General features: G+C 60.8%; 1 protein-coding gene across 1 annotated transcript; it reads left to right on the top strand.

The window, feature by feature from the left end:
- On the top strand, nucleotides 1-24,436 carry GRID2IP (Grid2 interacting protein). Its single transcript, XM_072935794.1, has 22 exons — nucleotides 1-112; nucleotides 3,484-3,735; nucleotides 4,722-4,807; nucleotides 5,614-5,683; nucleotides 6,990-7,084; nucleotides 8,157-8,340; nucleotides 9,603-9,757; nucleotides 10,226-10,263; nucleotides 11,263-11,413; nucleotides 12,468-12,562; nucleotides 13,146-13,263; nucleotides 13,528-13,838; nucleotides 14,397-14,810; nucleotides 15,670-15,757; nucleotides 16,701-16,778; nucleotides 17,254-17,450; nucleotides 18,161-18,316; nucleotides 18,800-18,886; nucleotides 19,613-19,742; nucleotides 21,290-21,408; nucleotides 21,759-21,923; nucleotides 22,372-24,436. The coding sequence occupies exons 1-22, from the start codon at nucleotides 78-80 to the stop codon at nucleotides 22,441-22,443; spliced, it is 3,096 nt and encodes a 1,031-aa protein (XP_072791895.1). The 5' UTR covers nucleotides 1-77; the 3' UTR covers nucleotides 22,444-24,436.
- The last annotated feature ends 268 nt before the right edge of the window (nucleotides 24,437-24,704 follow it).

Here is a 24,704-nt window from a genome sequence, read left to right on the forward strand (position 1 = left end):
GGCGTGAGCCGAGCCCGGGGCTCCGCTCGCATGAGCGTCTGGAGCATCTCCCCCTTTGTTCCGCTGCGCCCCGCCAAATGGGAAAGGACCGGAGTTTCTCCCGGCATTTTCGGTACGTGTCCCCGCTCCGCTGCCCCGCGCTGCTGGCGGAGCATCCCGCCCCACGGGCGGCCCGGGGTGGCTCGGCTGCCTCTGGGCTGCGGGGACCCCGCTGTGTCCCCGGGACAGCCCCACCGCCGCACCGGCTGCTCCCGGAGCTGAGGTGGGAACCGGGGTGGGAAGGGCCCCGCTGGGGCTGCTTTGTCCCCAGGGCTGTCCTCAGCCCCGGGGGATGATGAGGATGATGAGGACGATGAGGACGATGAGGATGATGAGGATGATGAGGACGATGAGGATGATGAGGATGATGAGGATGATGAGGATGATGAGGATGATGAGGACGCGGGGCTGGGGGTGAGATGGAGCGGGGCTCGCTGTCCCCTCGCTGTCCTGCCCAGGGACAGCTCCTGCCCCGCGGAGCCCCAGCACCGGCGCCCCGAGCGGGACTGTCCCCGGCAGGACACGGGCAGGTGGCAAAGGGGGTGGGGAGGCAGCTCGGCGAGGGTGGGCTGCAGGAACGGGACTGCCTGTGCGGGGCTGAGTGGCCGGTGACCCTCCTGGCAGCTGTGGGTGGGAGCGTGGCACAGGCCGAGAGGTGCCAGAGGGAGCCTGAGCAGGACCAAGGGCAGGGGATGGGCGCAGTGGCACTCTGCCACCATCCTGGCCAAGCTGCTTTGGGGATGGGGTGAAGGTAAAGCAGCCTGGAGAGTCTGGGACCTTTCCTGGCCTGGCAAGCGCCCTGAATTCACACCCACATCCCCGAGCAGATTCATTCAGTTCTCCTGAATGAGTGCAGAGGAGGGCTGGTGCCCTGGGCTCTGTGGCACCGGGCATGGGAGGGGCACAGGGCTCAGGGATGGGGGTGCCCTTCCTGTCCCCTCTCCAACAGGAAGCAGAGCTAGGGCTGACCTGGAGCACCTGAGGAGGAGGAGGCAGAGGAAGCAGAGGGCACAAGGCCAGCGCTGTATGACCCTGCTCCTGCTTGACCCCCACAGGCAGGGTGGGCACCTCCGTGCTCCGTGCACCCCGGTGGGCATTGCTGGCACAGGGAAGCCCCAGCTGGGTGAATCCCGGTGGGAATTGCTGGCAGAGGGAAGCCCCAGCTGGGTGAATCCCAGTGGGAATTGCTGGCAGAGGGAAGCCCCAGCTGGGCGCTGCTCCTCAGGGCCGTGCCAGGGGACAAAGGCAGGTTTACCCTGTGAGGTGCAGGAGGCTGCAGGGAGAGCCCCGGGAAGGGTTTGCCTGCTTTGGTGGATTGTTGGCAGCAGTCGGGCAGATCTCTCCTGTCTGGCCCTGCTGTGCCCCAGTCCTGGGGCAGTGCCAGGGTCAGGTCCTGGGCCGGGTCTGGGGCTGAGCTCCTCAGCCCAGTGCTGAAGCAGAGGCAAAGTGGGACAGCTCTGCTGGAACGAGTAGGGCCGATGGAATTTGGCCAATTAAATGGGATTGTGCTCATTTTGCCTGTCAGGAACCCGGACTCCTCCCTGGTGGGTGCCCGGCCCAGGTTAGAGGCTTGGGGGACCCACATCCTCTCCTGTCCCACAGGGTGAACTATTTATTAGCAAAATTTCACTCTATTTTAGTTGCTGCTTAATCACAAATCACCTGTGAGTTGCACCAATGTGTTACTTGTTTTAAACTGTCAGCAGATGCTCTGCGTGAGCAGCTGCCAGCCTCGGGAGGCTTGTGGGCTGCCTTCTCCTGCACCAGCTCTTGTTTTGAGCTCTGCCTTTGGCTGGGGGAAACAGAGATGTCCTGGTCCCGGAGGATTTGGGGTTTGAAGCCTCTCCTCCTCCGTCTCCACCCAGGATTTTGGGTTCCCTTGGTGAAGCTGCCCGAGGGAGCCCTGTGGGATCCCCTGCCAGCCCCAGCTGCTGGTGCCACCCCTCAGAGCAGCTTCCTGTGGGTGCTCTGGCACCAGTGTGGCCCAGTTCCCGCTCTGGTGGTGCCCCGGCAGTGGGTGGGCTCCCGGCCCTCGGGACTGCCATACAGCACCGGCCCCGCGCTCACACCCCGAGAGGTGCCGGAGCTGCCGAACCCCCCGAGAGGGTTTTGTCCACAGCAGCTGCAGCTGCAGGAGTTGCTATAGAAACACCCGGGGATGGCTCCTCCTGGAGCCCCGAAATGGGCCAGAGCAGGGGGAGCGAGCGGGTGTGGGGGTCTGGCTGCTGGGAGGGAAAAGGGAAAGGGAAAGGGAAAGGGAAAGGGAAAGGGAAAGGGAAAGGGAAAGGGAAAGGGAAAGGGAAAGGGAAAGGGAAAGGGAAAGGGAAAGGGAAAGGGAAAGGGAAAGGGAAAGGGAAAGGGAAAGGAGAAGGGAAAGGGAAAGGGAAAGGGAAAGGGAAAGGGAAAGGGGAAGGAAAAGGAAAAGGAAAAGGAAAAGGAAAAGGAAAAGGAAAAGGAAAAGGAAAAGGAAAAAAGGAAAAAAGGAAAAAAGGAAAAAAGGAAAAAAGGAAAAGGAGAAAAAGAAAAAATGAAAAAAGGAAAAAAGGAAAAGGAAAAGGAAAAGGAAAAGGAAAAGGAAAAGGACCAGTGTCTCGGGGTTCTGGAGCTCACCCCGGCCCAGGTGGGAGCGGTGGCTCCCCCATCCCTCCTGGGATCCCGCTGTGCGCTCCCCGTGCACCCCCGAGTGTCCTGGGGCTCCTTGCAGGGCACAAGGGCCACTCGGCTGCTCCTACCAAGGGCAGAGGGAGGTGACCCCAAACCAAGCGAGTTCTGGGGTGTCCCCCTGCCTGCGGCACTGCCCTGCCCGTCCCTGCAGCAGCGGCATCTCCAGGGGCTGGAGGCTCCTGCCTGTCGGTGGAGGCAGCGGGAATGTGGGGACATGCCAGGCTGGGGCCGGGAGAGCATTTTGGGGGTCCCAGGAGAGGCGGGTCTGAGGGAAGGTTTCAACATCATTTCTCCAACGGAACACTGCATGGGATGGGGGAAGAGATGCAGCTGGTGTGCCCCCGGTGTCCCCAGCACCCCCGGTTTCCCCGGCACCCTCTGTGTCCCCCCGGTGACCCCAGCACCCCCGGTGTCCCCAGCACCCTCGGTGTCCCCAGCCCCCCGGTGTCCCCCCGGTGTCCCCAGCACCCTCAGTGTTTCCCCTGGTGTCCCCAGCCCCCCCGGTGTCCCCCTGGTGTCCCCAGCACCCTCGGTGTCCCCAGCACCCTCAGTGTTTCCCCTGGTGTCCCCAGCCCCCCGGTGTCCCCCGGTGTCCCCAGCACCCCCGGTGTCCCCAGCCCCCCGGTGTCCCCCCGGTGTCCCCAGCCCCCCAGCTCTGCCAGGACGGATGCCCCTCTACCAGGATGGGTACAGCTCTCTCCCTCCCGGGGCTGCCCGGCCCTCCTCTCCGTGCCGCACTGCCCGGGCCCCGCTGCTCACTCGGTGCCTTGCCCCCCGCAGGATTTTCATCCCCAAGAAGCACCGGCAGCGCTTTGACGAGGTGGTGTCTCAGAGCCTGCTCAGCAAACTCTGCCGCTCCCGCAGCGAGCACAGCAGCCGCCTGCGCCGCAGCCGCAGCGAGGACCACCAGGAGCGGCTGCTGGTGTCCACCCGCGCCAGCTCCGTGCCCCGCAGCCACCAGGAGCTCGCCAAGAGCCTCCGCAAAACCTCCTCGCTCATCGCCGCCAATGCGGCCTCGGGGGCTGCCCGCAGGTAGCGCCTCCTTCGCGGGAGGAGGCGGAGGGGTGCCGGGGGCACGGAGGGGTGGTGTCGGTGCGGAGCTCTGCTGGGATCGGGATGGACAAAGACCTCTCCCTCGGGAAGGGTGGGCAGCTTTGTGCCCCTTGTCCCGGCTCCGGGGCACCCTCAGTGTCCCCTCGGCTCTGCAGGACTGGGTGGACGAGCTGTGTGGGGAGCTGGGGTGGCACAGGCAGGCTGAGCGGGGAGGGGGGGGCGCTCCTCGTTGGTTGGGATGCAAGCTGTGCCAGCAGGATTTGGGGTACCCAGCTGTGCCAGCAGGATTTGGGGTACCCAGCAGTGCCAGCAGGATTCGGGGTACCCAGCAGTGCCAGCAGGATTCGGAGTACCCAACAGTGCCAGCAGGATTTGGGGTACCCAACAGTGCCAGCCGGATTTGGGGTACCCAGCTGTGCCAGCAGGATTTGGGGTACCCAGCTGTGCCAGCAGGATTCAGGCTGTGCCAGTAGGATTTGGGGTGCCCAGCAGTGCCAGCAGGATTCAGGCTGTGTCAGTAGGATTTGGGGTGCCCAGCAGTGCCAGCAGGATTCAGGCTGTGCCAGCAGGATTTGGGGTGCCCAGCAGTGCCAGCAGGATTTGGGGTGCCCAGCTGTGCCAGCAGGATTCAGGATTTATCTGCAATAAAGAATCACAGACTGCTTTGGGTTGGAAGAGCCCTTAAAGATCCCATTCCAACTCTCTGTCGTGGGGGGTTGGAACCAGATGATTTTTAGCTTTTATACATATATTTATTCTTTATATCTATATATTTATCCTACATTGCACTTTGAAACCACATTTGAAAGACACTTTGGTGTCAAAGGGGACTTGTGGGGACATTGGGAGCGTCGGGGGTTGAGCACTCAGGAGAACCTGGGCTACCAGGGCTGGGGAGGGGCTGGGGAAGGAAACAAGGGCTGGATCTTCTCCTCTGATGTCCTGTTTGCCTTTTTCACCCCCAGAACCGTGCGAGTTTATAAAGGCAACAGGAGCTTTGGCTTCACGCTCCGTGGCCATGCCCCGGTGTGGATTGAGTCTGTCCTGCCGGGTAAGAACGGGAGATTGGGGCATCGGTACTGCTCCTGCTCTGCCCCTGAAATGTGAAATGCTGTTGGCTAGAAAAGAGCAAAAGGGACTTTCCCAAGGCTCCGTGGGGGAGTTTTTCCAGTGCAATAATGAAGCATCTTTGGTGCAGTTTGGTTTGGCTTTATCCACTCCTTGTTGTGAGAAGTGGGAAATGTGTCCAGCGACCCTCCCAAAATGACAGCAGTGCTCCTGTTAGTGTTCAGAAACACGTAATTACGGGATATGATTATCTGCAGTGCTTTTATTGAGAGCTCTGGGAGTCGGGGTACAGACCCAAATCTGACTCCAAACATAAGTTTCGAGATGAACGTATTTTATACCCTATCATTGTATAACTTACACATTAATTATTAAACTTACATTGTTCTATTGTATACATTGACATGAGTTTATAGTGATCTTTCTTAGGCCCATGACCACAGTTTCACATGATTATTCTTTCTGATTAAACAGTAATTACTAAACAGTTATCACATCTAACAATTATATCAATTATCATGTACTAGCTACACAGTACTATTTCTCCCTGTGCTAAAGGTATTTACCTTTCCCAGGCCTACTAAGTTTATTTTTTTTCTGTTAACCCAAAATCTGATGATTTTAAACCCCTTTTGCTATCACTCCCAGTGGGGGCTGGCTGCTGCACCCGGCTGGCTGAGCGCTCCCAGCGCACCCAGAGGAGCCGGGTGCAGGGGGTGCCCTGCCCGGGGTGTCCCAGACCCCCGTCCCAGCCAGAGGTGCTGCAGCTGAGGCCCCTTTGTCCTTTAGGGAGCCCGGCGGAGAAGGCTGCCCTCAAAGCTGGAGACAGGATCCTGTTCCTCAACGGGCTGGACATGAGGTAGGAGCTGTGCAGGGCACCCAGGGCAGGGGGCAGGGGCTGGGCACTCGCTGTGGTCCCTCCTGGGCAGGGACACGGGAGCTGCTGGCCCTGGTCCCCCTGTGCACAGGGGTTTGCCCTGTGGGGACAGCTGGGGACAGCTCCTCCAGGGCTGGAGCATTTCCTGGCTCTAATGGGAGCATTTCCTGGCTCTAAGAGGAGAATTTTCTCCACCCCTGCTCCTCCTCTGAGTTCTCTCTGCAGGACACTTTCTATGGCCTGGGTTCTGACTGCAGCCCACCCCAATTCCAGGCCCTCTGAGTTAATCTGTGTGTGTTAAACACCTGAGGTTCTGCTTGCAGAGCCCCATCCAGCCCAGGAATCACTCCCACCATGGGAACATAGGCTTAAATCCACGTGGGAATCCCGTTTGGAGTTAATTCTGTATATTGTTTGTGCACCAAAGCAACGGGACCAGAGGGATTTGTGCCCCGCATCAGTGCTGTGTCCTTGGGTGTGTCTTTCTGCATAAAAAGCAAGAGCAAAGGGTTAGAGGAGGCTACAGGACAAGAGAGAGTGATGAATATTTAAAGGTTAAACTGATGCTGCTTCGGTCAGGGATCAGGTTCTCAGGTTTCAGCTGATCCAGCGAACTCTTGGCTGATGCAGCACTGCCAGAAAAAGGAGACCGGGCACAGGATTGTCCTCTCAGCCCTGCTTTTGGCAGGCATTGTCCCAGCCTGGCCCGTGCCCTTCTCCAAGGGCATCCCAAGATTTTTTCACCTACAAAATTACACTTTATATTCACCTTGCATTTTCTTTTCGTGCAGAATTAGGACAGGCGAGGACAGACCTGCAGCGCCGTGTTATTTAAAGGAAAAACTCATTTTCTGGGTCTGGGTGTAGCTTAACTCTGCCTTCCTGTGCCATGACCCTCCTCGGGGTGGCCCCACCATTCCCGTGGGGATTCCTTGGTGCCCACTCGTGGGGCAGGACCCAGGCATTCCCGTGGGGATTCCCTGGTGCCCACTCGTGGGGCAGGACCCAGGCATTCCCGTGGGGATTCCCTGGTGCCCACTCGTGGGGCAGGACCCAGGCATTCCCGTGGGGATTCCTCGGTGCCCACTCGTGGGGCAGACCCAGGCTCTCCCTCGGGAGGCTCCTCCCTGGGCACCGCAGGCAAAGCCAAGCCAAGGTGGGGAGAACCCAGGGAATCACGGCGGGCCCCAAACCCCTCTGGCTCTGAGCAGCACAGGGAGGCTTCTCCAAGATGAAATTGCTGCCCTGGAGCCGGGGCAGCTCTGACCGGGCTCTGCTGTGCCCGCAGGAACTGCTCCCACGACAAGGTGGTGTCGATGCTGCAGGGCAGCGGGGCCATGCCCACCTTGGTGGTGGAAGAGGGCATGGTCAGCCTCTCCCACGGTAAGAGGGCAGGGAGGAGGGCATGGAGAGCGGGAATTCCAGGCCAGCTCCCCAATTCCTGGCACAGGAGGGAATTGCCAGCGCCTCCATGGGCTGAGCAGGTCCAACGCGCTGCCGGGGGGATGGGTGGATGCTCGTGGCCCTGCTTTGTGGGATCAGCTGGATCTCAGGCTTGGCTGCTCTTCAGGGGGAGGAGGGCTCGTCCTGCTGGGTGCCTGTCCTCGGTGTCCCTCGTGTCCTTCCTGTGCGGCCTGTCCTCGTCTGCAGTAATCCAACGCTGTGCTTTGGTGCTGGCTGCACAGAGCCCGGGGCTAGGGCTGTGCTCTGCGGGGCTGGGACTGCTGCAGGGCTGGGACTGCTGCAGGGCTGGGACTGCTGCAGGGAGAGGTGGTGATGTGTTCTGCAGGAGTGGTACTGCTGCAGGATTGGTACTGCTGCAGGGTTGGTACTGCTGCAGGATTGGTACCTGCTGCAGGGTTGGTACCTGCTGCAGGGGTGCTACTGCTGCAGGATTGGTACAGCTGCAGGGCTGGTACAGCTGCAGGGTTGGTACTGCTGCAGGGTTGGTACTGCTGCAGGATTGGTACTGCTGCAGGGTTGGTACTGCTGCAGGGTTGGTACTGCTGCAGGGAGCTGGGGGTGCCTGGGCACTGGAGGGTGCCCGTGCAGGGCAGGATCCCCAGGCCCAGCACGATCCCCAAGCCCCGTGGGGGCTGCAGGCTCCCTGTGCTCTTGGGGTGCTGCTCCCTGGTGCACAGAGCTGGGGGCCAGGCCTGGCCCTTCCCCCTGGAGCAGCTCTGGGCTCCCCTCAGCCCCCTGGGACGCCCCAGCTCCTTTGCAGGTGCACTCAGTGCATCCCCAGAGCCATAGCAGCCTGCAGCACTTTGGGTCGCAGTGAACCTTAAAGATGATTTATTTCCCCTCTCTGCCTTGGGCTGGGCCACCTCCCAGCAGAGCAGCTTATTCCAAACCCCATCCAACCCAACCTACTGCAACGCACGCCCCAGCGGCACTCAGACTGCTCCAGCGCCCCCAGAAGAAGCCAAGGAAAGATGGAATATTTATTTTGCAGACTCTGACTCTGCTGAGTCCCCGAGCAGCTCCTCGGCCCTCACCTCCCTGCAGTGGGTTGCAGAGATTCTCCCCTCTAGCATCAGGATCCAAGGAAGGACCTTCCCGCAGCAGCTGGAGCACCTGCTGACCCCGCCCGAGCGTTTGGCCGTCTGCAAGGCGCTGGAGGGCTTCTTCCAACACCGGTAACTCCGGGCCAGCAGGGGCATAGCCAGCGGGGCTGGCCTGGGGCACTGCCCGTGCCAGGCTGGCTGCCAGGCAGGGCACAGCTGGGCTGGCAGGCTGCCCCCGCAGCTCTGCCACCCCTGTGCTCCCCAGGCTCCCCAGCCAGGGGTTCCCTGTGCCCGAGCTCACCTCAGTCCAGGAGTTCCCTGTGCCCAATCTCACCTCATCCAGGTGTTCTCAGCCCAGGTGTTCCCTGTGCCCGAGCTCACCCCAGCCCAGGTGTCCTGCCTGGGGACAGAGCAGATGCTCCATTTTTGGTTCCTTTAGGTTAGGTTGGTCACCTCTTCTCCCCCCTGCCCCAGTGCAGGCTGTCTTGCAGCCTGGCTGTCCCTGGCAGCTGCAGATCCTGTTCCAGCTCTTGCAGTAAATCTCTCCATGTTCCGTCCCTGTCTCCTCTCTGATCCCAAAATCCCGGCTGCAGCATTCCTTGGTGGCTGCACGGGAATGGCTGTGGCTGGCAGAGCCCTCGTCCCCCCTGTCCTGGGCAGGGATCCAGCCACATCCCCTGGCACACTCCAGATTTCAGCAGTGGCCTCGTTTCCTGCCCTTGCTTGGTCTTCCAGCAGCGTTTTATCAGAGGCTGTCACAGAATCATGGAATGATTTGGGTTAGAAAGGACCTTAAAGAATATCTTGTTCCACCCCTTGTCATGGGCAGAGTCACCTTCCATCATCCCTGGTCACTCCCAGCCCTGTCCAGCCTGGCCCTGGGCACTGCCAGGGATCCAGGGGCAGAATTTCATCCTGCTGCAGGCTGTTCTATCCTGTGGCATGGGGTGCTCAGCTATTCCCAGCAGCCTTTTCCCTGCTCTACACCCCAAAATCAGATGGAGCTTTGTGCCCCAGGAGCTGCCAGCCCAGCCACCCTCCCCGCTGCAGCTCTCCCACAGCCTGTGTACCTGCAGCTGGCTAAAATTCCAATGTTTCCAGGGCTTCTCTCTGCTGGCTGCGCTCCCCCACCCCTCTTACTCATAAAATCACGGAATCCATTAGGCTGGAAAGGCCCTCTGAGACCGAGTCCAACATTCCCCAGCACTGCAGGGGCCACCACCGACCATGGCCCAGGTGCCACGTCCTTGTGGGTTTGAGTCGCTGCAGTGAAGGCGACTGTTCCTGGCAAAGATGAGGCTGGGGAGCAGGAGGGGCTGTGCCAGAGGGACACTGTCACTGCCCAGCCCTCTCCTGTTTTTCAGGAACACTGACACTGTCAATGTTTTTTCCAGGAACATTGACACTCTCATTGTGGATGTGTACCCGGTGCTGGACACACCAGCCAAGCAAGTCCTCTGGCAGTTTATCTACCAGCTGCTGAGCTACGAGGAGCAGGAGCACTGCCAGCAAAAGGTTGACAGGTTTCTGGGGTGCAAGGCCCTGGCAGGTGAGAGGAGGTGCCCAGGACGGACACTCCGTGTCCTGACAGCTGCTGGGAGCTCAGTGCCCTGCGCTGGTGTAGCTCTGGAGTCAAACTGCCTTGAGAGGAGAGGTGGCACCTCAAGGGTGCTCTGGGAGCCAAGGCTTGGGCAGCTGCTCAGGTGTTAGAGGTGAGGAGGTCCAGGAAGGGAGCAGCTGGTGCAAGGGCAGCATTCAGAGCAGAGAGGTAAAATAAGGGTGACACAGGGATGTCACAAAACCATCCATGGTTGGGAGAGGTGGTGCTGCTCTCCCAGAAACACGAAGGCAGTTGGTGATGCCCCTTGTCTCTGGTTCCCCTGTCCCCTCACCATCACCCTCACCTGGTTCTGTGGCAGCACAAAGCCAGTGGTGCACTGAGGAGAGCAGGTTTGAAGTGAAATGTCCTAATCTGTGCATTCGCACTCTTAATTGCTTCCAATTTTCCTGTTCTCAGCTGCTCACACAGATGTGTTCATTTTAGACCCAGCAAAGGTAAAAGAGGTGTTGTTTGAGGAGAGGCTTTTGAGGAGCACAGTGATTTTAGCAGAAAACAGAACCAGCTCCACGTGCTGGTGCAGATCCTTCCTGCTGTGCACGGGATGCTGTGCTCCAGGCCCACTGGGTCTGCACCCAGCCTCCTCTGCTTTGTGTGTGCAGAATCACACTGGCCACGGGCTGTGGACAGCAGCAATTCCCGCCCTGTAATTCGTGTACAGCCTCAGAAGCTCCAGCTGCATTCCAGGAATGCAGAGCAGGAATCCCCAGCCAGGGAGGAGGGAAGTCCAGGAGCAGATCTGCCCGTCCCAGCTGCTGTTCCCAGCTCCAGGCTGGTCCCTGGCTCCTCTCAGTGTCTCAGGGGCAGTCTCTGAGCACGAGATTTGGTGGCTGTGGTCTATTCTGTGTGTCTGTGCCCGGCAGCACCACAGCCAGAGATCTCTGGATTTGGGCTGGTCCTTCCCCCAGGCTTCCAAACTCTGGTGATCTCCATGTCCCATTCTGGTCTGCTGGGTACCTCAGGGATGGATGCTCGGTTCCCTCCATCCTGCTGTGAGCAGGATGCTCACAGGATGCTCACGGGATGCTCACGGGATGCTCACAGGATGCCCTGAGCTGCCACACCGAGCTGCACATGGACAATGCATGGGCCATGTGCTCCTCCCCAGGGCTGGCCCCACTTCCTTCTTTTCCCTTGGGGGCAGGAAGGTTTACTGGGACCAGCCCAGCTCAGGCTGGACTTTCCTGTGGGCCATGAGCTGGTGGGTGCCAATCCAGCTGGAAAAACACACTGGATGCCCCATCCCTGTGCATCCATCCCTGCCCTGTGCTGGCACGAGCTCCTGGAACCTGCTCAGCTCCCGGGGATGGAGCGAGAGCGTCCTGGGCATGGCAGCTGCTCTGAGTGCCATGGGCCGGGGGCTCGGGGGGCTCGGGGGGCTCTAGGGGCTCAGGGGGCTCAGGGGGGCTCTGGGGGCTCTGGGGGTGCCTGTGCAGGGTGGGGGGCAGGGGGGCCCGGCCGTGCCTCACAGAGGTGTTTCTGCTGCAGCCGAGGCGGAGGCTGAGGATCGGTACCGCAGCTCCGTCCGAGGGGCCTCCCTGTGCCGGGGCAGCCTGCGGACCCCCCACCCCGAGGAGGGGGCAGCAGGTGGGTGACGGGGGCTGGCACCTGGCGGCTCTGCCTGCTGTGTCCTGCTCTGCCCCGAGCCGAATTCCTGACCTGCTCCTAAGCGGGAATGATGGGAAAAGGTGGAGGCAAAGGTGGAGGTCAGCACTGAGGCATCGGCTGGAAATCCATGTTTTCATGTGAATTTTTCACAGAATTATAGAATGACAGAATCATTTAGGTTGGAAAAGCCCTCCAAGATCATCAAGTCCAACCTGTGGCTGATCCCCACCTTGTCACCCAGCCCAGAGCACTGAGTGCCACATCCAGGGGTGCCAGGGACACCTCCAGGGACAGCGATTCCATAGGGGAAGAACCAATTCACTAAGAGACCACTTGATCATAAGGCTGAATGTTATTTCCGAGCCCTTCCATTACTCAGATGTGAACTGGTCCTGCTGTCTGGGCCCCCCTTCTGAGGGTAAAATTTATGGTTTGCCTCTGAACATTCTCAGTGTCCATGAAACTAACAGGAAAACCACCTTTGTGAAATCCATGTGAGGAAGGAGATCATGGTTCAGGGTCCCTTGGGGAGTGCTGACAAACCCCATTCGTGGCACCAGCCCTGCCTCCTTCAGGGCACACAGAGCTGCCTGTGCCCATCGCTGCTGGCCCCTGACCTGTGCTCCTGACCATGACCTGCTCACCACCTCCCTAAGGAGCTCCTGGGCCTGTGGTGCCCCTCAGCTGAGACGTTTCCCCAGGGAAGATCCTCTGACCCGGCTCCAAGGAGCTTTTCTGGAGGATTAGAGCACGGAGAGCAGCCGACAGCTGTGTGTGCTGGAGGGGAGCCGTGCCTGGGCAGATGTTGGCCAGATGTGAGGAGCAGCCCTGTCCTCAGCTGCCCCGAGGGAAGAGCGGAGCAGCTTGGAGCTGTCTGCTGACCTTGAACCCACCCTGCACCGCTGCCCTGGGACCCCCAGAGCCGGGAGTTGGGGCAGGGAGGTCGCTCGGGGTCCCAGCAGGAGCTCTGTGGGTCAGGGCTGAGGGGAGTGGGGGCACAGAGCAGTGAGTGGTTTGTCTCTCCCTCCCGCAGGCAGTGACACCGTGGAGGTCCCCGTTCGCCTGATCCCTGGAGAGAGACAGGCTGGTGATGGCACGTCCCTCCCGGAGACACCCAACCCCAAAATGGTGTGACACCATGGTGGGACACCCCTGGCAGGGCTTTGCCCACGTGTGTGGGGTGGTGTGCCCACAGGAAGGCAGCCTGGGTCCTTGGCTGTGAGCACGGGGCAGCAGGAGAAAGGGAACGATGTGTCTGTGGGTGAATACCTGCAGGGGGCTGGCGGTGTCCCAGCCCCTCTCTGAGGTCACCTCCCTGGGCAATTCAATGATGCCTGCCCGTGTCTTCCTGCGGCCTCCTTGGTGGGAGGCTCCTGGGGGGCTCAGAAGGGCAGAGCAGCCTGGGCTGGGGTGAATCCCCCTTTAAGGAACAAGAGATGTGTGCTGGTGGGCCAGAGAGCCCCAGAAAGTTTGGGTTAGAAGGACCTTAAAGCCCACCCAGTGCCACCCCTGCCATGGCAGGGACACCTCCCACTGTCCCAACTGCTCCCAGCCCTGTCCCAGCTGGTCTTGGGCACTGCCAGGGATGCAGGGGCAGCCCCAGCTGCTCTGGCCAGCCTGGCCCGTGGGCACTGTCCTGCCCCCAGGCCGTGGCAGCTCTCTGGGGCTCCCCAGGCCCGGGGCACGGCAGCAGCTCCGTGTCCCTCCCCAGATGTCGGCCGTGTACGCGGAGCTGGAGAACCGCCTGATCGGCGGCTTTGCGGGCAAGGTGGGCAGCGCCGCCCTGCACAGGACATCGCCCCCCGGCCCGGAGCTGCCACACGCTGCAGGTACCGCCGGGGCTCTCAGGGATGGTGGCTGGTGCTGGCCAGGCGGGTGGGGGAGAGGGCAGCGTCCCCTTGGTGCCTTGTACGAGGCAGCAGCGCTGGCTCCGTGTGTGAGCGCGGGGTTGGCTCTGCAGAGCTCTGGCTGCCTGGGGGCATCCATGGGAGCACAGCCTGGCAAGCTCCCTTCTCCTGCCCTGTCCTGCCCTCTCCTCTCCTCTCCTCGGGGGCTGCAGGACAGCCATGCAGCCCCTGGGCTCTGTCCCGCAGGTGGCCGCAAGCCGGGCCCGGCATGGCCGAGCGAGCTGGCGGGTCAGCCCTGCTACTACCGGCTGCACAGCAGCGTGGCCTCGCCCTGCAGCACCGAGTCCAACCCCTACGTCAGCCTGGACAGCAGCCCGGCACCATCGCCCAAGCGCCGCGAGTACTCGCCGCTGGCGCGCCGCAAGAAGCTCTTCACCTTCTCCAGGCCCCCGCGCAGCCGCGACACCGACCGCTTCCTGGACGCCCTCAGCGAGCAGCTGGGCCACCGCGTCACCATCGTGGATGATTTCCTCACCCCCGAGAATGACTACGAGGAGGTGAGAGCGGTGTGGGGTGTGCAGAGCGCCGGCCTCGCTGCCCTGGGCATGGAGTGCCCACCTGAGGGATCGGGGCACACGGCCTGGGCTCCACGGGTGGCAGGGAGGGAGGGATGGATGAGGGATGGATGATGGATGGATGGATGATGGATGGGGGGATGGATGGATGGATGATGGATGAGGGATGGATGGATGGATGGATGATGGATGGATGATGGATGGATGGATGGATGATGGATGAGGGATGGATGGATGGATGGATGAAGGATTGGATGGATGGATGATGGATGGATGATGGATGGATGGATGGATGAGGGATGGATGATGGATGATGGATGGATGGATGGATGGATGGATGGATGGATGGATGGATGGATGGATGGATAGAGGATGATGGATGGATGGATGGATGATGATGGATGGATGATGGATGGATGGATGGATGGATGGATGATGGATGGATGGAGGATGATGGATGATGGATGAATGGATGACGGATGGAGGATGGTGGCTGGAGGACGAGGTGCCACCTTCAGCCCGTGCTTGGTGCCCACGCAGATGAGTTTCCAGGATGACCAGGGCAGCTACGTCACCAACGATGTCAGCAGCAGCGAGTACATCAGCAGCAGCGACGAGGGCAGCTCCCTGACCTGCTCCACGCTCTCGGACCACATCCCCCCTCCTCCGCTCAGCCCCCCGCCCCCGCCACCCCCCCTGCAGTTCCACGACCCCCAGAGCGGCCCCGCCAAGGCTGAGGCCACCAAGGCCAGCGCGGCGCCCGCCCCCAAGTCCCTGACCGGCCACCTGCACCCCATCCCGCCCCCGCCGCCGCCGCCCCCGCCGCCCCCCGTGCCCTGTGTGCCCCCCCTGCACCGGGGGCTGCTGCACCGCCGCAGTGACTCCAACCACATGAGCGTCAAGAGGCTGCGCTGGGAGCAGGTGGAGAACTCGGAGGGGACCATCTGGGGGCAGGTATGGCCCGGGAGAGGGGTGCTGGGGCGAGGCACGGGGGTGCCAGCCGTGCCCGGGGGAGCTGTGACCCGTGCTGAGGCTCTGCAGGGCTCCGGCTCGTCCCTTGGGCTGGGGAGAGGCCCTGGAGAGCCTCTGAGCTGCTGATTTTGTCTGCGGCGTGCTGGGGAGCACTTCCCTGCCCTGAGGGCCTGCCACAGCCAGGAGCTGCCTCCAGATGTGTTCTGCAGCTGTGGGGGCTTCAGTGGGAAAGGATGAGGATGGCTGGAGCAGAGCGATGGGAGAGCCCAGAGAGAGCAGGGCAGGACATGGAGGGGACAGCAGAGGAGAGGGGTGGGACAAGACGTGACAATCCTTTGGCATCGTGGCCATGAAGTGGAGCAGAGCTCTGAGGTGGATCCGTCCCTTCCCGGGTTTAACTCCCCGTCTCTCCTGGTGTTCAGGACATGTCATATTCCATATTCCCCGTGCCCTGAGCAGCCAGAGGGGAGCTGTGGGACCATCTTCCAGTCCCCCAGGCTCTGAGACCCTGCAGGTCCCTCTCCCCAGCACTCCAGGAACGAAGACACTTCTTCACAGTGATTTTTCTGTGCGCAGAAAAATTCCTGAAGCTCCTGGAATTCCCATTTTATCCCTCAGTGAGGGGATCGTGTCCAAGGAGCAAGTGAAGACAGAGGTGCTCTGTGGGATTTCAGCTGTGTCAGGAGCTGAGTGAATCTGCAGGGCAGTGGCCGAGCCTCCAGTCACAGGCTGGTGCCACCAGCCTGTCCTGGTTTCTCTGGGGACAGGGACTGTGCCAGCACGGGTGGCACCGTGGGGCTGTCCCTGTGCCCGCACAGCCCCTGACTCCTCCTCCCCACAGCTCGGGGAAGACTCGGATTATGACAAGCTGAGTGATATGGTCAAATACCTCGACCTGGAGCTGCACTTTGGGACTCAGAAGCCCACGAGTAAGTTCTGGTACCCCAGAATAAGTCCTGGTACCAGCAGAGACCGGTGCCAGCTGGGAGGGACTGGGAGGGACTGGGAGGAACTGGGAGGAGCTGGAGCTCGATGGGCAGCAAGGCAATGCCTGTCTGTGACATCACCCGTGGCATGAATCTGTTCATCCTCAGGATTTTGTGGCACAGTGGATCATTAAGGTGGAAATGGTTTCATTATCTCCCTTAATTATCTCTGCTGCCACGAGCTGTTTTCTCTCCACGTTTCATTGGGCACTGAAACCGGGCTGGAGGCTTTCAGCAATGACAGCTCCAGTGCTCGAGAGCTGTGGAAATGCTGAAAAAGCCATGAAAACATTCATTCCTGTGTCCAAAGAAATCATCACCAGCAGCACTTCACTTTTTATGCAGATACTCAGTGGATGTCCCCCAGGAGCTGTGATGGGTCTGGAGCTCTGGGCCTGTGCAGCTCCCATCGCTCTTCAGCTGGGGTCTCCCAAAACCCACCGGGATCTGCACCCGGAGGAGTTTGTGGGTGCCACAAGCCCAGAGCGGGGTCCAGGTGGGGGTGTGGGGTGGTGGCGATCCTGTGGGAGGCATTCCAGTAAAGCAAGTGGGATGTCTGAGCTCTCCTGAGGGGCCACGGTGCCCAGCTGGCAGTGGGATGAACTGGGACTCATCTCAGGGGGCTGTTTTGGGATGTTTCTGAGCAGTCTGGGGTTTTCTGTGCGTTTCACCTCTCGTTTTACCTTTTCCAGCTCCAGCTGAGCCCTCCATTGGGGAGATCTTTGAATCGCAGGATTCAAGGATTCCTGGAGCCATTGCTGTGTGCAAAGCATCCGTCCCCCTCTCTTCCATTCATGGTTTCACTGTTTGCAGGACAGTTTTCTTCCCGCTGGAGCCGCCTGAGCCTGTCCTTACCCGTGATTAAATCTTTCAGTTTCTCTTCCAGAGCCAACTCTCATGCCTGAAAACTTTAAAAAGAAAGACGTGGTTGAAATTTTGTCCCACAAAAAGGCCTACAACACATGTAAGTGAAGTGCACGGTGGAGGTACCCCCAAAAGGGGCCTGCAGGTGGGATGTAGAGAGCTGGAAAGGTAAAGGGAAGGAACAGGAGCTCGATCCCATGAGCACAGCTCGGTGGGATGGATTTTCCTGCAGCCCAGAGCTGCCCCAGACTGCAGTCCTGGGCAGGGCAAGGAGGGAACTTTGGGGAAGGATGGAGATGGGGTGCGCCTCGTGGTCCTGAGAAGGGCAGACCCCACAGGGAAGGGGGGCAGTGGCAGGGCGGTGCTGCCTCTCCAGGATGTGCTTCTGGGGGGCTGCAGGGCCAGAGCCGCCCGTGGGGTGCCCACGCAGCCCCTGCAGGGTCCCAGGGCTGTGCCCCACTCCGTGGGGAGGCCGATGTCCCCGGGTGCCCCGGTCCTGTGGGGCAGCGTGTGCCAGCACTGCCACAGCCCGGGGTCCCCTCCTGCCCCCGGGTGACAGTGACGTGCCTCCCCAGCCATCCTGATCGCCCACCTGAAGCTGTCGCACGTGGAGCTGCGGCAGATCCTGATGACGATGGAGACGGATCGCCTGGAGCCGTCCCACATCAAGCAGCTGCTGCTCTACGCCCCGGACGGGGAGGAGGTGCAGCGCTTCCAGAGCTTCAGGGAGAACCCCGGCAAGCTGAGCGAGCCCGACCAGTTCGTGCTGCAGGTGCCGGGGCAGGGCTCTGGGAGGGGGCTGGGTGGGCAGGACACTCACACTTAGGGCTGGGTGTGCAGGACACTCACACCTGGGGGAAGCTGGGTGTGCAGGGCACTCACACCTGGAGCTGTGTGTGCAGGACACTCACACTTAGGGCTGGGTGTGCAGGACACTCACACCTGGGGGAAGCTGGGTGTGCAGGACACTCACACCTGGGGCTGTGTGTGCAGGACAGTCACACCTGGAGCTGTGTGTGCAGGACACTCACACTTAGGGCTGGGTGTGCAGGACAGTCACACCTGGGGCTGTGTGTGCAGGGCACTCACACCTGGAGCTGTGTGTGCAGGACAGTCACACCTGGAGCTGTGTGTGCAGGACAGTCACAGCTGGGGCTGTGTGTGCAGGACACTCACACCTGGGGGAAGCTGGTGGCACTGGGACCGTGGCACTGGTGCCCAGCTGATGCCTGAGGGATGTGGCAGCTCCCAGGGGCTGTCCAGAGCTGCAGAGCCACCACCAGGCTGTGGCTGTCCTCGCTCCCTGGTGACGGTGACCTTGCCCAGCTCTGGTTTAGGTTCCTCTGCCGATGTCACCCGTGGGTGCTGGTGTGGGAGTGCCCATCCCGTGGTGGCACAGCCGCTCCCTGTGCCAGCTGCAGCTCCTTCCTGCCCAGGGCAGGAGGAGCTCTGGGATGCTGAGCCTGCCCTCCCCGTGCCCAGATGCTCTCGGTGCCCGAGTACAAGACCCGCCTGCGCAGCCTGCACTTCAAGAGCACCCTGCAGGAGAAGACCGAGGAGATCAAGGCCAGCTACGAGTGCATCTGCAAGGCCTCCCTGGAGCTGAAAAGCAGCAAGAAGCTGGCCAAGATCCTGGAGGTCAGAGCGCTCCCTGCTCCTGGTGGAGTCACCGCTGGCCCCCAGCACTGCCCAGGAGCAGCTCCAGCCCCGTGGCTGTGCCCCACATTTGGGCAGCATTGCAGGCTGGTCCCTGTGCACCCCCACACTGCCTGTCCCCCTCAGAGGCGTTTTTGGGGTCCTGGGATGGGCTGTGCCTGGCAGAGAGAACAAATTCCACCGCAGGTCCTCCAGGACCCTCCTCAGATGAGCTGTCCAAATTGCTGTTAATTCATTTAAAAAAAAGCAGGTGGGACAAACGAGGTCGCAGTGTGCTCAGAGGCATTTGCAGATGGGTGGTGGAATTCCTCAGTAGCTCCTGGCCAGTGACCCCCACCGGTTCCTTAAATCCATGGGGGCAACGCTTGTCTGCACACCGATGGGTGGGGAGCAGGAATTCAGTCCCAGGAGCTGGGAGGGCACAGGGGCAGGAGGTGCCCACCCCTCATTCTCTCCTCTTTGCAGTTCGTGCTGGCCATGGGAAACTACCTGAACAACGGGCAGCCCAAGACCAGCAAAACCACGGGCTTTAAAATCAACTTCCTGACCGAGGTGAGGGGAGCCAGGCTGGTTCCTGGGGCAGGGCACCGAGCTGGGAGCTCCCTGTGCCCACCAAAGCTGTTCCCACTCAGCCCGGGGGGCAGGAGGGCTGCAGGGGCACTGCAGAGAGGCTCTGCTGGGAGTCCTGCCCACCCCAGGCTGGCCAGGGTGGGTTGGGTGGGAAAAGGTCCTCACCCCGCTGGGGCTGCGGTGGGACTGTGGCTATTGGACACAAAATGGGTACACAGGAGATTGGTGAGTTCAAAGGAGAAAAATAGAGAGTTCTATTCGAACATCTGGTATTTATAGAACTCCAGAGGTGACCGTGGATTGAGGATGGAATTGCCACCTCTCCAACCACACTGGTCAAACCAACAGTCTGTTAATTCTTCTCACAAAGAAGAATGCAAAACAATCATTATTTACATGAACAGTGTGTGAGAACTCCAGCAGAAATATGCAAACAGATCAGAAGGCTGAAGAAGTTTTATGAGAACCTTAAAACTTTTAAAAGAACTATAAAAGAAAATGTAACACTTTTAAAAATCAGGGCAACATGGGACTCCTGAGGGGTGGGGACAGGGGGACAGCCCTGCCCTGCAGGGGGGCATTGCCACAGCACTAATGGGGGCACAGAGGTGTGCAAAGATGAAATGTGCAGTTTAACCATCACCAGCACGTGGGGCTGAGCCCCGCTCCCTCTGCACGGGGGTCCTCACACCTTCTGCTTTGCTGCAGCTGAACACGACCAAGACTGTCGATGGGAAATCCACCTTCCTGCACATTCTTGCCAAATCCCTCAGCCAACACTTCCCAGAGCTCCTGGGCTTTGCCAAGGACCTCCCGACGGTGCCGCTGGCTGCCAAAGGTAAAGGACCAGAAGCAGCTGCAGGCCCTGCATGGCCCTGCACTGCCCCTGGGCTCAGCAGGAGCTGCACAGCCTCGGCAGGGGCAGGATGGAGCCAGGGCAGGGCAGGGATGGTCCTGAGCAGGAGCAGAGCCTCAGGCAGGGCTGAGCTCGGTGACAGGGAGGTGCCACCCACCCCACGCCGCTGCCCTGGCAGTGCCTGGCCGAGGCTCTGTCCCTGCCCTGCTGCTCCCTTCTGCCCTGGAACGCCGATTCCCGAGTTCAGAGGCATCTCAGAAGTGCCAGGGGATGTGCCCAGCCTCACCCAGGTGTGCAGGGGCTGCTGCAGGTGCCAGCACGGCGGTGCCACGGTCACCTGTGCCACAGAACCTCGGGGAGGGCTCATGCTTCAGTCACACCTTGAACGAGGCCCCTCCAGCCCAGATTTCTGCAAGGAAAAGCAGCCACACTCCTGCTGGAGGTGTTCTCCATGTCTGGAGCTGTCTGGGGGTGTCACAGGAGGCTGGGCAGGTGACACAGGAGCAGGGCAGTGCCCGTCCCCGTGCTGGCACTGCTGGGGAACCTCCAGTGCTGGGGCAGCTCTGGGCTCTCCCAACAGGGACAGCGAGGGGCTGGAGCATGGCCAGGGAAGGGAAGGGGCTGGAGAATCCCTGAGGGAGCTGGGAAGGGGCTGAGCCTGGAGAAAAGGGGGATCAGGGGGGACCTTGTGGCTCTGCACAGCTCCTGCCAGGAGGGGACAGCCGGGGGGTCGGGCTCTGCTCCAGGGACAGGGACAGGAGCAGAGGGAACAGCCCCAGGCTGGGCCAGGGGAGCTCAGGGTGGGATTTTAGGGAAAATTCCTTCCTGGAAACGCTGCCCAACCCTGGCACGGCTGCCCAGGGCAGGGATGGAGTGCCCATCCCCGGAGGGATTTAAAAGCTGTGTGGATGTGGCACCTGGGGACAGGGCTCGGGTTAGTGGTGGCTTTGGCAGTGCTGGGGAAACACTTGGGCTGGATGACCTTAGAGGCTTTCCCACCCTAAGTGATTCCACGATTCTGTGCTTTTAAATGACGCATTGAATCTCTACAAAGCTGGAGCTGCATTCCCCTTGCACACCATCCATGGTGTTGGTGAGCAATTCCCTTGGGAATTAGTGCTGGAGTGGATAAATAAGGAGCAGGCTCCAGCCCGGAGCTGTGCATTTCCGCTGGAGGAACGTCTGCACCTGGAGCTTTCCCAGCTGGAATTTCTCTCTGGCCTAACTCCTAAATAACCCTTCCATCACTGGAGCTCCCGGCTGCCCAAACTCCTGCCGCTGTGTCCCCCTTGTCCTGGTGTCCCGTGTCCCTCCTGTCCCCTGGGTGCTCCTTGGCGTGTTTTGTCTCTCCTGGCACCTCTGGCTGTGGGCACCAGGAGCTCCTGGGCTGGCTGCCCACCCTGCCCGGCCAGCAGGGCACTGGTGCAGAGCAGCACAGCCAGACAGACAGACAGCCAGACAGCCAGGCTGAGCCGTGGCAGCAGCCCCAGCCTCATGCCCAGCCCTGCTGAGCCCTCTGTGCCCTGCAGTGAACCAGAGGACGCTGACAGCTGAGCTGAAGGACCTGCACAGCACGGTGGGGGACATCCAGAAGGCCTGCCACAGCATGCCAGCCTCCGCCGAGGACAGGTTCGCCGTCGTCATGAGCGTATCCTTCCCTGAGAGGGGCCAGCCTGGCACCGAGTGCCCTCCCTGGGACCCCACCGCTGCCCAGGGCTGGGGCTGGCACTGCTGGGGAGCTGCCCCCGCTCTCACCGGGGTGGGCAGCAGGTTTGGTGGTGCCCCTGCGTGGCACAGCCCCGGGGAACTGGGGACTTCTGTCCTTGGCACCAGCTGAGCCTGCCAGCACCTCCACCAGCAGCTCCCTGCTGCCAGCTGGGCTGCAGCCCAGCCAGGGGATAGGAGGTTGATAAGGCCTTTGATAAGAGGTTGATAAGGGACTGGGATCCCTGGCAGTGGCATAGAGCAGCTCTTTGGTCCTTAAGCCGATCCCTGCAGTCCTTCCTGGAGAGTGCCCAGCCCGCCATGCGCTCCCTGGACGACCTGCAGCACAAGGCCATGGAGGAGTTCAGCAAGGTGCTCTCCTTCTTTGGGGAAGACTCAAAAATGACAACTTCCGAAGCCTTCTTTGGCATTTTTGCAGAATTCATGAGCAAGTTTGAGGTGAGTTGAACCTTCCTGAGGCAGCCAGGTCCCTCCTGTGGGTGTCAGTGAGGTGTGTTATTTGTGTGTGAGTGGGATGGGCTTTTGTGAGCAGCTGCACCCGAGTTAGAGAAAACTTTTCTAAAGCTGATAAGGTGCAATTTTTCTAACATACAGATCAGCTGGCCAGGGTGGGACCCAGAGGGAGGGGAGGCCCCAGGGGAGAGTGATGTGGTTGTTCATGGACTCCTGGAATGGTTTGGCTTGGAAGGGACCTTAAAGGTCACCCCATGTTCCACCCCCTGCCCTGGGCAGGGACATTTCCACTGTCCCAGGGTGCTCCAAGCCCCATCCAGCCTGGCCTTGGGCACTGCCAGGGATCCAGGGGCAGCCCCAGCTGCTCTGGGCACCTGTGCCAGTGCCCTGCTGCCACAGCAGCCCCCTCAGCGCTGCCCTCCGTGTCCCACAGCGGGCTCTCAGTGACGTGCAGGGGGGCGAGAGCCAGCGCAGCCCCAGGATGACGTCCCCTCTCGCCTGGTGACAGCCTGCAGCCACCCGAGGTGCAACAACCCATTGCCAACAAAGTGCAATTTGCTCCTGTGCAGTCTGGTTGGAAATACGCCGCTGCCACCACCCAGCAGAGCCACGGAGGAGGGGTCGGGGCAGGTGGGCACTGAGAAGGCACCGCGGGTGACAGAGGGTGACGTGAGGGTGACACGGAGATAAACCCTGCGCTGGTCCTGACAGAGCTTCCTTAGCGCCCTCCCTTTGCATCCATCCGGTAAAATGGGGGTTTCACGTCCATCCGGTAAAATCCCACTGTCACACATTTCCCAACCACTGTAACCGGCCCCGGCAGCTGCTGCAGACCCCCCCCAACACCCCCACGGCCGCTGCCCGGCGTGGGGGCTCTGCCCGGGCAGCCGTGGGGTGGGGAGAGCCCAGCCAGAGTCCCCGGGAAGGCAGAGGGGGTCAGCAGGGCAGGGAGCGTGGGGGGACGAGCAGGACAGCGGCCACCTCCACTCCTCTGGGACCCTGAGGACGCTGCTGAGCCTGTCCAGCCCCTCTCCGAGCCCCCCTGCCCTGGGGCAGAGCACGGGGGGCAGACGGGAACAGTAGAGCAGAGATCAGCAGAGGTGGCCGGGAAGCCTCAGTTCCCTTCCCCTGCCAGCCGGTGGCCGTGGAAAGCAGCAGGAGCTGGCAGGACCCTCCTGGCACACCCGTGTGGTCCCGAGGAGGGATCCGGGCTGGTCCTTCAGCTCCCGGGTCCTTCCTGGCCCTCAGCTCTGCTGAACGCTGTGCCAGAGGCTGAGGGACCCTGAAACCCTCCCGAGAGAGAAGCAGCAGCAGCGCGGGGCTATCGGACCTCACCAGCAAACAGCCCCGAGAGCCCCAAAACCAGCGGGATCCTCCGCAGGCGCTGCTGCAAGGCACGGCACAGGCAGCGGGGCCATCCCCGCCTGCTGCAGCCCCGGGAGCCCCGGAGCTGCGGGGCCGGTTCTGCTGGGGATGTCCCACGGACCGCCCGAAGTGTCCGCGGCCACCTCTCGGTGTGCACATCCCCTTCCCGGTGTGCACACCCACCTCCCGGTGTGCACATCCCCTTCCCGGTGTGCAAACCCACCTCCCGGTGTGCACATCCCCTTCCCGGTGTGCACATCCCCTTCCCGGTGTGCACATTCCCCTTCCCGGTGTGCACATTCCCCTTCCCGGTGTGCACATCCCCTTCCCGGTGTGCACACCCACCTCCCGGTGTGCACATCCCCTTCCCGGTGTGCACACCCATCTCCCGGTGCTCTCCCCCACCTCCCGGTGCCCCCCTCCCGCTGTTCCCGTCCCCTCTCCCGTGGCCTGGCTGTCTCTCTCGGCTGCCCGCATCCCGGGCCGGTGCCCGCGGGGCTCTCGGTGCTTTCCGGCCCTGCCCTCCGCGCAAACCGCCCCGGTGTGCCCCGGCCCCGCTCCCGCAGCACCCCCGCACCGCCGCAGGGCTCCTCCTGCAGCCCCCGCCCAAGGGCGCAGTCACCGAGCGGTGCGTTACTGACCGGACACCTCACCGGACACCTCACGGATCTCCGGGTTTGGGGAGTTTTTTAAACCCCGCTCTAGAAAGTGCAGTATATTTTCACAAGTGTTCTCCGTTTATACAGCTTGAAGTGCCAGGTAGTGGGTAGCCTTGTGTTCCAGAGGTCCAGGACAGGGCCACGCTCCCTCTGCTCCTCTTTCCCTTTTGCACACTGCATTCCGTTGATTTTTTTTTTTCTTTTCTTTTTTACCATATCCAATATTTAAACCACCAGAGGTCCTTTTGAAACTGTCCTGACAGAAGATGCTGTACATAGATTTTGCTACGTGTTGTAACTTTCTGAAATAGTTAGAACTCCAATCCCTTTGGTATTTTTTATGTGAATATTTTCAAAGAGCCAGAACTTCTGGTGATATGATTTGATAATGGGACGATGTACATTCACAGTTCAGTCTCTACCCAATGCCGTTGTGCTATTCCTAAAATAAAGCTACTGCCTTCTGCCTCCTGACTGCGCAGACCTCTGTCCAGAAGTGCCGCTGGTGATGGTGGGAGGGATCCTGCACCTCCTCCTCTGCCCTTGTTAATCCCGGCCCCGACACCTGCAGGGTCTCACCTGGCCGGGCCGGGGCTGGTGTGGACAAGGACGTTCCTGCACCGCAGCATCCATGCTGCAGGGATCGAAATCACCAGCAAATTCTTAAAATAGCGTGGATTTTTAACTCCAGCCTTCAGCAGAAAACATTTAGTGAACTGTATGAACCAGTGAATTGTTTCCC

Source organism: Taeniopygia guttata, chromosome 14 (assembly GCF_048771995.1).
Source record: "Taeniopygia guttata chromosome 14, bTaeGut7.mat, whole genome shotgun sequence".
NCBI classification, from domain to species: domain Eukaryota; kingdom Metazoa; phylum Chordata; class Aves; order Passeriformes; family Estrildidae; genus Taeniopygia; species Taeniopygia guttata.